This window comes from Heterocephalus glaber, unplaced genomic scaffold (genome assembly GCF_053883595.1).
Source record: "Heterocephalus glaber isolate CG9 unplaced genomic scaffold, H.glaber_assembly_v1.0 deba00001444, whole genome shotgun sequence".
Classification (NCBI taxonomy): Eukaryota; Metazoa; Chordata; class Mammalia; order Rodentia; family Bathyergidae; genus Heterocephalus; species Heterocephalus glaber.
The window spans coordinates 25,346,451-25,359,790 of record NW_028258297.1 but is presented as its reverse complement, the minus strand read 5'-3'; the positions used below and the strand labels follow the sequence as shown (position 1 = coordinate 25,359,790).

The window sequence follows — 13,340 nt, the reverse complement described above, 5'->3', positions numbered from 1 at the left end:
AAGATTTATTTATTTCATTTATTTACTCAAAAGATTTTACTAAACATCATCAGAATCCAACAATACCTGGCTCTAACATCCCATGTTTTTCACAAGCTAGACCAAAGTTAACACAACTTATCCGAACAAACCTACAACCATCTGGAAGAAGGAAAGACTTCCCCAGATTTCTGGTCAGGAATTTCTCTTTCTATCCCAATATACTTCTCAACACTCACTCTAGGAAAAAGAAAATAAAGGGGAGCTATAACTCATAATTGGCACTTCTGACTTCAGTCAGTCTTCAAAAGTTTAAGATATTTTGAGGCAAGCCTCCATAAGCCACTTTATGTGACACTTACAATGTTTACTTGGCCAGCTAAAGAAAATGCCATTTGTCACCTTCAAACGCAATGAAATTGGGAAAGAGTGTATCATGCAGATTTAGAGCACTTTAGCAAAGTATCTTTTATAAAAAGGCACCTTACAAAACACTGCAAGGGCCTCCCCCTTCACGTCCCTTAAAAACATAAGGGCTTTTGTTAGACTCTGCTATCAAGTGATTAGGGAGGTGGGTCATAGCACAAAGATACAGAAATTCAAGTTCTCCTTTTTAAAAAATTCCCCAGTTTTAATACTCCAATTCTTTTGCTAACCTTGAGTGATATATCAGTCCAATAAATTCGATTGTCTGTCACATCAAAATCCAAAGCAGAAGCTTCTTTGACACCAGTCAGTGGAATGGCCACATTATTATTGTTTGTTTCCAAAGAAATTCGTCTTATATCTGCTCTCCGTGAAAACAAAAGGAAAGCCTCAGGGACAATGCAGGTCTTCATGTCACTAATGAGTTCAAAGCCAATGGGGCAGGCACAGCGAAGGCCCTGAGGTCTATAGAGGCAAAGATGACTACAACCCCCATTCTCCTCAGCACAAGGGTTGGAACCTAAAAGATAAATTAGTTTATAAAAGGGCACAGAAGGACACACACACATTGATATAATCAGCACATTTTCACTTTTAAATTGGTACACAATGGTTCACAAAGGCCTATGATTATACTGCTCCCAGTCTAGTGTCTAAATTCTACTCCCACAAACAAGCAATATGAGAATGAATAGGGAACAAAAGTATGGCAAGATACTTTCCTTCACACACAGTCAGCTTTACAATAAAGTGCATTATTCATACAACAGGACTGAATTCTTCTGACAAAGGTATGCAAGTGGCCTGTGCATGTATAGCCAAACTTCATAGCCAGAATAGTAAGCCATGTAAAAAGTTAAAGATAATTTCTGTATTATTTCAAACATCAATAATTTATATTGCTGCTTTACAAGCAGTTGGTTCTCAGTATTTTTTCTCGGTCTTGGTTTCCATTTCTAAGAGATCTGAGAATTTCTTACCAATGATTCGATGAACATTTGTGGCCTTTAGCCCCATGAGGTCAGGCAGCTGATCTATGATGATTTCCCTCTCTGCACTTCGCTTATGCACTCTTTCGATGCTGCGCCTCTGCCAGTCAGTCCAGTAAACATAGTTACCCAACAAAGTAAACCCAAATATGTGAGGGATTTTGTCTTCCACTAGTACTCGTCTTCCAGTGCCATCAGTATTCATAACCTTCAAGTTTAAATTTGAAGAGAAGGCAGAAGATGAGGTAGGTATTTATCCTTCAAATATTTAATAATGACAAACCCAACTGCCTATAGCATCAAAATTCAAGAATCATCTTAGTTATTACTACTACAATTCTTTCACAAAATTGCAAAACAATGACTTAGAGAATTTCAAATATATGACATAAGCTTGAATTTTACCTCTTTTTCTTATTACTCTTCCTTCTAAAAAACCTGGTAACTGTAGATTTGGTATGGAACTCTCCTATTAAATGACTATCAAAATTTAAACTATGATCACCTTAAGTCTGGGCATTTGTTCTAAAATGATAATGTACCTTAATACATGTTACTTTATCACATGTTTTCTTTTACAACTTATTTTATTTCATCCTGAGTTTTGCCTTTTTCATACGTAAAGAAACTGAGATTCACATGAAGTCATACAGCTTATATTATAAACACAGTTGATGTCTTTTAGGTTCTTTCCATTTAGCATGTTTTCTATTTTACTATTATTATTCAAACAACAACCACTGCCAAAAAAAAGATGAACAGACAAAAGAAGTCTCAATAAATCTATCACTCCCTGAGGTTATTATCACAAAAGTATCTAGAGTTTCAGAAACAAGGATGCACCCACTTTAATTACCTAACAGCAGTATTATTTTCTGGCAAGTACTAATCTTTTGTTTTGAAAGATGGAGTAAGTCTTCCAAAGTACCAACATTCAAGTTCCCAACTGAAACTATTTCTACCAGTTAAAATGGTATGTGTGGGCTGGGGATTTAGATCAGTGGTTCCGGTGCCTGCCTCGCAAGCATAAGTTCCTGAGTTCGATCCCTGGTACCAAAAAAAAAAAAAAAAAGGTACGCGTGCTAGGCTAATTAGCCTTTGTAAATGTTATCCTGATACTAAAAACACGTACCTATGAACAATATCCGTACCCTCTGCAGCCCTCTTAAAAATATCAGATATAATATTACATGCAAGTATTAACTTTTATCCATAAAATAGGTAAGAAATATTCCAAATAAATCAATACTGTGGTTGTCTAGGTGGACAATCAGATATTTTCCAAAAGTCAAAAACAATTAAAACAAAAACTAAACATTACTCCCATGTCTGATATGAAATACTTTTTAAAGCTAGTAACTTAATTTGAAAAACAAGTTTAAATATATTCAAATTTTCTTGCAATAGACCATTTCTGGGTATATCTTATAATGTATATGTTATATTTTTAAATTACTTTTATTCAAATACTAAAACAGTTCTTAAGAACAGAAGGACTAACCGAGGAGTCAATTATTTATGTATATAACTAGAATGTCAACTCTAGAATACCAGGAATCTCAAATTCATTCCACAGTTTCTGTAAAGAATTCAATAAAGGCTTAAGTGATTTTCAATGAAGATGAAACAATAAAACAACTGCATCATATATATGGCAAAGAAAGAGACTGTCTCCCATTTCTGTACCTAATTTTTAAACATCTTTTGGGGGTCTCTTTACACCTTAACTGTTCAAAATGTTTACCTTAAAACTTTGGTCTTTCAGAGTACTAGTTAAAGAGTGTTGCATATCTGTAGAAAAACTACTTACCGGAGTATAAAACTAGAGAACATGTCGTCACATACAGAAAAAAAAAATAACTGATTAAGAGAAAAAGAAAACAAAATTTAGATAATTACTGTGATAGCAATCAGCTCTGTACAAAAGTCCCCACTCCAGCTCTTCTAGTTTATCAAAGCTCTTACAGCAGTATCTATAATTGTATACAAAGGTTTTGAATTCACATTTTTAAAATTTACAATTTAAAATGTCAATGACCTGAAGTGGGATCCTGAGCTTCACCAGAAATTTCAGTGATACCAGGATTCCTAAGAAACCTTTCTAAATATAGAAAGGAAATTTTATTTACATAATGTTCTTAACCTTGGATCCTACAGCCTTGCTACTTAAATCCATGAAAATTGTTCTTGCCCACATTTTAAATCCATGTAAAGACAATGCTATACAACCTACACACTTTTGAAGAATGTGCACATCCCTGATCTCTCCTAAAAGCAGAGTTCCTAGAAAGAATTTCTGGCCCGATTCTATTACTTCTTAGAAATTGTGATCCAGGTGAAAAATCTATCCTTTGTTAGATATCCAATTCAGAAAATTATTTTAGGTAGGGAAAGCTGTCTTTAAAATTCTGTACTTTTGCCTCCATTCTTGCAAGATTATCCTTTGACTTTAGTACTTTTCCCTGATCTTCCTTTCAAGAACTTCCCAAAACTTCCTCTGGAAGAAGAGCTTCAATTCCCCCTTTCCACAGGGTCCCTTCCTTTCTGCCTTTAGCATAACACATTTCCTCACCTTAAACAATGTGTAAAAACAACAATTCTATACTTCCTCTTATTTATTCCCCCCTTATTTTATTGCCATGTTTTAAAAATATGAACTATAACTGCCTTCACCTTAAACTCTCTGCAACTTGGTTCCAATCTATAACTCCATGACATAACTACTGAAATACCCAATGACTACTTTCTTTTCTTAGTCCTATGCTCTTTTCCCTCTTTATGACATTCAGTGCTCTTCAGCACGCAATGAAACTTTTCACTGAGCTTCCACAGCATAATATGACCTTACTTCTTTTTCTATGGCCAGCACTATTTTTTACCTCTTCATTCACTGGTTACTTTTTCCTTTTTCAAATTCCAGCTGTATATACTTTTCAAAATTTCCTGCATTTTTCTCTATTTGTGAAACACCTTTCAAAAAGTCTATCAGGTTCTATGGCTTTAGCAATCACTTTATAAAGAAAAATGGCAAATCTCTAAGTTTAAAGGTCTGGTCAGGTTCTATTGCAGCATTCCACCTGCAGCTCCTGGAAAAATGTATAGCTACCTCACATAAATGTCATATATTTAACAGTGAACTACGTTTTCCAGTAGGGGGAGTTCATTGTCCTAACAAGGGTGCACCCAACACAGAGTGCCAGTCTGTATTATAAGACTCTAAATAGTACTTTTTTACAAGTTTATGGTATATTAAAACAAGTTTGATTTAACTGTATTGCTAGTTTTAGTGCTATCTTAAATCGATTATTCTTCATTATTTTATAACTAATAAACTTTACACTGACTTTGCTGATCACTATGTTCAAATGTTTGCCATATTAAAACTTAATTGCTGGCCTAAAAGTGCAAGCCACATACCTAATATTGAACTCCTTTTGAAAAATAATATTTCTACTTCAAAAACATTATAGGTTCGGCCCAGGGATTTAGCTCAGTGGTTCCACTGCCTGCCTCACAAGCGCAAGGTCCTGAGTTCGATCCCCGGTACCCAAAAAAACAAAACAAAATAGTACAGGTTTCACCTATTCTTCTCTCAGCTCCCTCTTGCTGCAACACTGTTGTTTTGATAAAAAGGCAGCTTAAACAAAAGACAGATGTTTCAGTATGAATTTGCATAATGGGCTAGATATGCATCCCACACATATCCTAATAAAATAAATTTGTATTTCAGAAAACTAAAAAAGAATGGAATTGAAGAATTCATGAGAAAAATAACAAAAACCACAAACTTAAAGGAGCTTTTCAGTTCATATAATTCTGCATCTATAAAGCAGTTACGCATCACTCCTCTGCTCTCTAAACATCAGCAGCAAATAATATTATAGCAGAAATAGATTTAGATTTCACTCACAGGCTGTACTGTTATTGGGTAATCACATGCCAAATAGGAAGAGAGCCAATACCCTCACTGAATTATTTAAGGATTAAATAAAATACTGCTAAATATTTAGAACACCAGATATACAACAGGCGCTAGATAAATGCTGATTTCTGCTGGTCTAAAACTATTTTATTAAAATGCTATTTAATAAACTTATTAATAAATTTATTACAATGCAGTACTTTAAAATAAAACACAACATTTAAATATAAAAGAGTACATGGAAATAAAAGACCAAACCAACCACACACTGTTAAAGAATAAAACCACTATAGCGTTTTCTACATCTTGGCAGTCAGTGAACAACCACAGGCCTGCATCTCTATTCTCAATTTCTAACCCCATTTGTATTGTCTGCTTTTGCTATGTAGACACAAAATAACTATAACAATAAACAAAAAAGAGCAGTGTGACAATCTGATTTCAGTACACTTCTGCTGCTCTAGCAGACACCAACCCTATTTCCTTTAAATGAAACATTAGTAAACCTATCTAAAAATTCCAAATCACCATGAGACATGATGAATGCTAAGAATTTAGAACAGGGCTTCTTCCAGCTAAGGGATAAATAACAATGTAGTCAGGAAGGTAAACAATATTCATATTAAAACCATAAAAATACACTCCTCCCTGGGCCACAGACAGTCAGGAAAAACCTCAAGAAGTAGTAGCAGAAATTCCTGAAGAATTAGAATTTTGACAAAGAGAAAAAGGGTTTCCAGAATAAAAATAACACGTGTTAAAGGCACAGAGTCAAGGGTGTAAACAGTATCTTTCACTGATGATGAAAGAAATGCTTTGAAGAAGGCTGAAAGACAGGGACTCAACCAAGACATCAGATAAATCCCCACCTGCAGCAGGTATTACATTCTAGGGTAAGGGGCTAGGAGTGTAGCTCAGTGGTGCAGGATCTGTCTAGCATACATGAGTCTCTGGGTTAGATCCTCAGCTTCAACAAAAAGAAAAGACAATTTTTCCCCCGGGAAAAAAGAAAATTTCAGAAAACAAGAGGCTTCTGAAATCCTTTTAAGGAGAATGATGCAACAAAACTATTTCAGGAACACTACCTTTGTCGTCATGTTTAGATTGTGCTAGCGATAAATACCATTTCTGTGAGACTGGTAACAAAGGTCAGAAATCCGTTATCTGAAAGCCTGCGGGCAGCTCTATTTCAGAACTCAGATGATTTTAGAAATTCAGAAAGGTCAGCACAGCATGCATGGCATAACACCTTTACTGAATCCAGGGCAGCACTTCACTGCCAAATACCTCATCATTTCTACAACAAAACCATCAGTATTTGTGGTATAGAGACCTCAAATAGTCTAACACTGCTTCAGGCCAGTTTGCCCACTAGTTGAATTGAAAATAATGCTTGATCTTCAGGGTATTTTGGATTTCAGAAGTGCCAATAAAGAACTGCTCAGAAATGTTCTGCTCATCTTCACTCCAGTTCCTTTACAAAATGAATTTGCATCAATGTTAATGATGCTAGGAGGACAACCAAGGATTTTAGAAAGAAAAGCAAGCAAAAGATATTTTGTAAAGGCCTTTAGCAACATCTGGTGAAACAATAACAATAAATGGTAATGAGAGTCTTAGTATCATTAAAATGGCAGTGGCTAAGAACTAAAATATAGTTCCTGAAAAGCCAAAACTAAAGATTTCATTGCTTTATCCAGTAGAGCATTAATTCCTTCTGGTGATTCCCAATCTCACTATAAAAGCAAAAAGTAGCTGGATGTGATGGCACATACCTGTAATCCCAGCACTGGGAGGCTGAGGCAGGAGGATTCTGAGGTTCAAGGCCAACCTGGGCTACCTGGAGAGTTTCAGGCCAGCGTGGACTACACACATCAAGACCCCATTTCAAACACATAAGTAAAAATTTTAAAATTGAAGTAAAAGGAAAAACCCAAAAGCCTTTCCTTTTGGTGTCCAGGGGAATGAAGTACACATTAAAGCAAGATTTATGGATTCATGTCTATTTCAAATTAATCTCATTAAAGTGTGTTAAAGACTTTTTAAACATTAATTTTTTAATTACATATTTTCCTTAACTTCCTATGTCCCTATTCTCATCTACTGTAGTTTTTATAAAAGGATTAGAACTAAAACAGAATATTATAACATTATCATGACATTATTATAATTCAAAAACTTAAAGACCAGGTAAAATTTTAATAATAGTGCATGTTTTAACATATCCAACATATTTTATTATAGTATTTAATATTAAAAATGTATTAATTAGGGTGCTCCCTGCTTGTATATTGAGCATTCTGGGATGAGGCACAAGATTTCAAGTTCCAATCCACCGTGGGAAACTTAGTGAGACCATGTCTCAAAATATAGAAGGGCTGGGGAGGCAGCTCTGAGTGAAGCTCCTAGATTCAACTCCTACTGTGCAAAAGATTTTATGTTTTTGTTTTAAATGCTAGATCTTACTCTGTACTGTATTTTACACTTAAAAGTACATATGAATTCAAACTACTCGTATTTTAAGTGCTCCATAGCCACATTTGGCCAGTAATACATACTGGTCTGTGAAGGATTATAATTTCACAGCAGTGACTATATAGCCTACAGTGAAATTAATCTGCTCCTATTTTAGTGCAGATCGCTGTCCTCCCTCATACTTGTCACCTGTGGGCTTGCTTTACAGCCATGATTCTTGGTAAAGCCACAAAAATTAAAGGTCTTCCATTTCCCATTTGGTTTTTCCATCTTCCCAGCTATGAACACTTAATTCTAATATGGGTTAAAATAACTTCACAATAAAAAGGTCTCTAATGAAAAAAAAACTACATTCTATCACATTTATAAGTTTGTACTTCAAAGCACTAGCTGAGATTTTTTTTTTCTTAAATTCTTTTATTGGTACATTTTAGGTATACAATACGTTTACATTTATCATTGTGTGCTTGTACCTGTACACAACAACAACAAAGACCTATTGTTTTCATTTCTTTTAGGTTGTCTCAAAACAGAAGTATTAGGACCACAGTTACATTAGTAAAAGAACCTATTTTGGCCACTTTCTCAGCTCTTCCCTTATGACATGCTGTATTTAAGATTGGCCATTTGCTGATTACAGCTAAAGCTGGGTGATTCATGATAATCTTTACTGTATTTTCTTATAATTCTGAAAAATTTCATAATTTTAAAAAAAGGAGGGAAGAAGAAAATCACTACTGCATTTCTCATATCCAACAAGTAACAGTTTTGGACTGGTTAAGTTTATAAATATGGTGTTAAACCCCTTATTTTAAAAATAAAACAAATCAGGCTGGGGATTTAGCTCAGTGGTTTCACTGTCTGCTGCGCAAGTGCAAGGACCAGAGTTCGATCCCTGGTACCCAAAAATAAATAAATAAATAAATAAATAAATAAATAAATAAATAAATAAATAAAATTTTAAAAATCATGGTAAAGCTTGTTTCCAGAACAAATGAACAAATTTAGGTGATTTCAAAAGATTATTCTCATGTTTAAAAGCCGAGCCAATGTTAATTAAATCTGGCAACTCTTAATAGTATGCTTCACAGTGTTACCTCAGAGCTGTTTAATTAGTTAAACTGAAATTGGGCTTCTGTCATTTGCAAAATCTAATTCCAAATCTGAACCAGAGTCTCTAGTGGTTTCAGCTATTTCAACCACACTGTGGTATGGGTTTAACATTCTGAGGATGCCCAAATACTGTAAACCACACACTGAAAATATGGGCTACAACAGGAAATAGATGTGGCTTAGCCATAACATTATCTGCACAAAGACAAGGTAATGGCAAACTTTCTACAGCCACCACAATCAGTCTGCAGCAGTTTCATCAGCTCATTAAATGTTAAAACAGGATTACCCATGAAATCTTGGAATGCAGCCAGTCTGCTGCTGTGCAACTTCACTTGACTAGACACGTCTAAGGGATAGAAGACAGCAGAACAACCAAGCACCCATCATAAAGTGAGCTGGAGTGGTAATGCTATAAAGTCCCAGAAGGTAAATTCAAGTTATGTTCAAAACAAACCAATCCACTTCCAATATTCCAACCAATATACAAAACAAGCAGTTCATTAGAAGTTAATGCATAAAAGAGAGATGTATGATTGGAGGGTTAGGGGAGTATATTTTTTATGCAATGCGCACAAAATACAGCTGCATTAAAATAGCATTTTAAAAAACAGAATAAACATCCATAGAAATGTTTCAATTATGCCAAATCTCACTGAGGTGACAAGTAAAGAGAATGCTTTGGACCACTAGGCAAAGTCATGGGCTACCATGCACCTGTTTAAGAGACCAGGAAGGTCAGTAGCAGTGCTACATTCAAAGCTTCTTCACCCAGTTCAAGACGTATCAGGTTTACGTATACACAAGTGATTTTCAGTATGAAAAAAGAAAGTACCTTTGTTACACTAGACAGTTTTATGTTTTTGCAAGGAATCACACTTAGAATATTAGACACCTGCAATTACCATGCCCTTTCCCAGACATTAGGGCTAAGAATTACATTTCATGCAACAACAAAATGCTAATAAGGAAACAGAACCTCTAGGATAAACACCTAATGCTGATATAAATCATTGGCTAAATCAACAGAGGAGGGACAGCGCTTCCTTACAGAATTCCAATGGGAAGGAATGACGCAAATGGTATCAACATTAGTTTCCTGGTGCTGATAATGGTATTATGGTGGTATAAAATGAACCTGAGTCAAAGATACTCTTACAGGTTTTTTGTTAAGTCAAAATCATACCGATGTAAACAGTCTTATGAGGCAGTAGAGCACAGCCAAAAAAACAAAACTATGTTAAGGCCAACAAACAACAGATCAAACTAGCTGTGAAGAAGCTTTAGGACACTGACTGGGCCTGATGGACAGAAGAAGAACTGGGATCATCTGAACTGAGTCTAGCCAGCTAATTCTAAATACACATTTTTCACCATTAAAAAAAAGAATTAGAAAACTTAAATTCTATTCTTTTCCTTCTAAACAGCAATTTATATTACCCTGAGAAAACAAAAATAGTTAAGCAAAACTACCCAATTTTGGTGAGTTTTCAGAAAGAGGGACGGGGGACCTGGGATAGAAAGAACAAGAGTGAGTGAGTGTGTGTGAGAGAGAGTGAGGGTGTGTGTGTCTATCCAGAACAAACAATGGCTAATTTTATGAGCTCTGAAAATAGTTTTCTTTTATTCAAAGCCAAGAAAACTTTTAAAACCCCTAAAAAATTATTTATTTACTATTATGCACAGAGCAATGCAATCTACGTGACAGAAGGATTTTTTCGTACTCTAAGAACACAGTAACTAAATAAAACACAGAAGCAATATTATAAATCTTCACGTATAAAAACCAAACCATTAGAGCCAATCCAAAACCAAAAAAGAACAAAAACAAAAAATAAATCTGAAGCAGCATTAATTACAGATAGTCTTTAATTTCACCTCCATTTACAAACTCTGCAGAAGTCTGATTTCTGAAGCTAAAATTATAAATGAAATGCTAAAACAATACTACTCTACTGAAAAATTCCCATACAATAAGAAGAATCCTAATCCTTCTCCAAGACTGACTTATTTCTGATCAAATCTAACAACAAAAATTACACTACCATGAATGAAGAGTTTGGAAGTCTATTAGCACTCCAAAAGATTACAGGTCTTTCTTCATTATTATATTCTTAGGCAGATCTACATTTTTAAATTGCAGACCACACTTAATGTAGAAAAAAAAAAGGAGAATTCCTTGTTCATCATGTTTAACTTTATGAATGAGTAGATACAGAATCTTTAAATAGCTGAATAACTTTAAAATATTAACCTTACAGTTAATTACTCACTGTTTTGCAAACTCCTTCCTAAGAAGTTCCAAAGCTGTGGTCCTTGCTATTATCTACTCACCTACCCTTTCCAACTATTCCAAAAACAATAAAAATATCAAAAAAACCCAGACTTAAAAACAGTATTTTATATGGACTCCGTTAGTGAATGAATGAATGAATGAATAAATAAAATCAGTGTTTGGCAAGTAGCCAATGCAGTTTTTCACATTTAAACCTACCAAGTGTGTTAATGATGGAGTAGATGGTATACAGGTCAGTACAAAATCTAAGTGGCTAGCTTACCAGGAAAAGTTTCAGTAAAACTGAATTACTGACAAGTTTTCTTTAAATACTAGGGATTAAGCTGAGCATAGTGGCACATGCCTATAATCCCACCACTCTGGAGGCTGAGGCAAGAGAATCACCACGAGTTCAAGGCCAGCCTGGACTACATAGTGAGATCCCATCTCTAAATAAATGAATGAACAAATGGAATTAACTGTACAACATATAAAGAAGAATTAAAAGAAAAAATGAAAATACTCATTATCTGTGAAATACATTTCTTTGTAGCAATTTTCCTAAGGCAAACAGATTATCCATTCCTTTTTGAGGGGGGGCGGGTGGTACTGGGGATGGAACTCAAGACCTTATGCTTGCGAGGAAGGCGCAGTTGCTGCTGACCTAAATCCCCAGCCCAGATTATCCATTCGTAATGAGACACACAGTACAATAAATATCAGAAATGTTATAACTAAAAAGAACATTAAAATATTATGTGGTTCAAATAGTCTCACTGGCCAAACTACACAGACAAGAGATTATGTGAATTATCTAGGGTCACTCAATTACACAGCAAAATCAAACAAAAATTAAGATCAGGGTCCAGTATTATAAAGTGGTTCATGATGATCCAGACAATTATCACTCCTAACTAGTAAACACAACTATACATTGTTAAGAGGCTGACCTCACCTCAAGAAAACAGGTCATTAAAACTAGCACTTTTTTTCTTTTTGGTGTACAAAACCAAATAGATAAAGTACTTTTCATATAACCAAATTGACACTAGAAATAACGGCACACATACTAAATGCTTTTATATTAAACATGAGATTAAAAAGTGTAACAGGACAACATTTAAGAAAGTTCAAGAGCAAGTTCAAACTTGGTCACTAGAACACTTTCAAAGTCACAGGCATCAGATCATCCTGATTTTACAGACAAAACTACCCCAAAAAACGTTTTGTTTAGTCAGACTCCAGCATTTGTTGTGGCCATTCAGGGTAACATGACTATACCCATCCTCAAGAAGGTTCTCTTATTACACACTTGCAATAACTTTTAAGAGTCAGACATAAGCACGGTGGGTGGGTAAGGAGACAGGGCACCTAATGTCTGTCATAGGTCGTAACAAGTTAAACGATGTTGTTTGAACTGGGTAAAAGTTCACAGGTTTATTATTATAAGATGCACCCCAAATAAGGCAGAATCATGTTCACAACACAATGAACACGGGCCCCAAATCCAGGCACTCTGTTGAGGAATCTAATGACAAAGTTTAACAACCGCTCTTCTGTGATCACATGTCATAAGGGTCTGGAAGAAAATACATATCCCACATGTACAATATGCCAAAGTAATAGAAATGGACAAAGATTTGAGAATTTAAAGATGACTCAAAACCAAAAGTATAATCAATTTTGAGGAATACTGGATGTTATAAACTTGTAAAGATTCAAAAGGAAGTACTTGTTGATACTTAACATAATCAGAAGAGCTTTATCTCAATAGACAATTATAACTTCTTAAAAAAGAATTAATCTTAGAAACCAACAGTAAGAAAAAACATCATGAAAAGGCCCTTGTATGTTTTGACAGACTTTCACAATACACAGACTAAACATGCCAGACAAAGAAATTCCTTTATAAAGAAATGTGAATACTTAGGAAACACATTTCCTTATTAGGGTACTGATAAAATAGAGGAAGTTGTCATCAGATGAAAATGCAGCCCTGCAATTTCAGGCTTAGGATATGAAACAGAACATTCACCAAATGCCAAGTTTTCAGCACATACCATACAATAATACCCTCTTTATCCAAAATTTCTTGGTACTAAAAGTTCTGATAATCTCCATTTCTGCTTCCCAACAAAGTTGTGCCATGTATATATAACTG

General features: G+C 34.8%; 1 protein-coding gene across 3 annotated transcripts in view; it reads right to left on the bottom strand.

Moving 5' to 3' along the window:
* The window catches only part of Lrp6 (LDL receptor related protein 6), a 144,289-nt gene that overhangs the window by 37,656 nt on the left and 93,293 nt on the right, over nt 1-13,340 (bottom strand). For all 3 annotated transcript variants that reach the window (XM_004845872.3, XM_004845873.3, XM_087214088.1), the window contains 2 exons: nt 1,386-1,602; nt 636-925 (listed from right to left, as the gene is read on the bottom strand). In XM_004845872.3, coding sequence (XP_004845929.1) covers nt 636-925; nt 1,386-1,602 — 507 coding nt within the window. The remainder of the gene's footprint in view (nt 1-635; nt 926-1,385; nt 1,603-13,340) is intronic.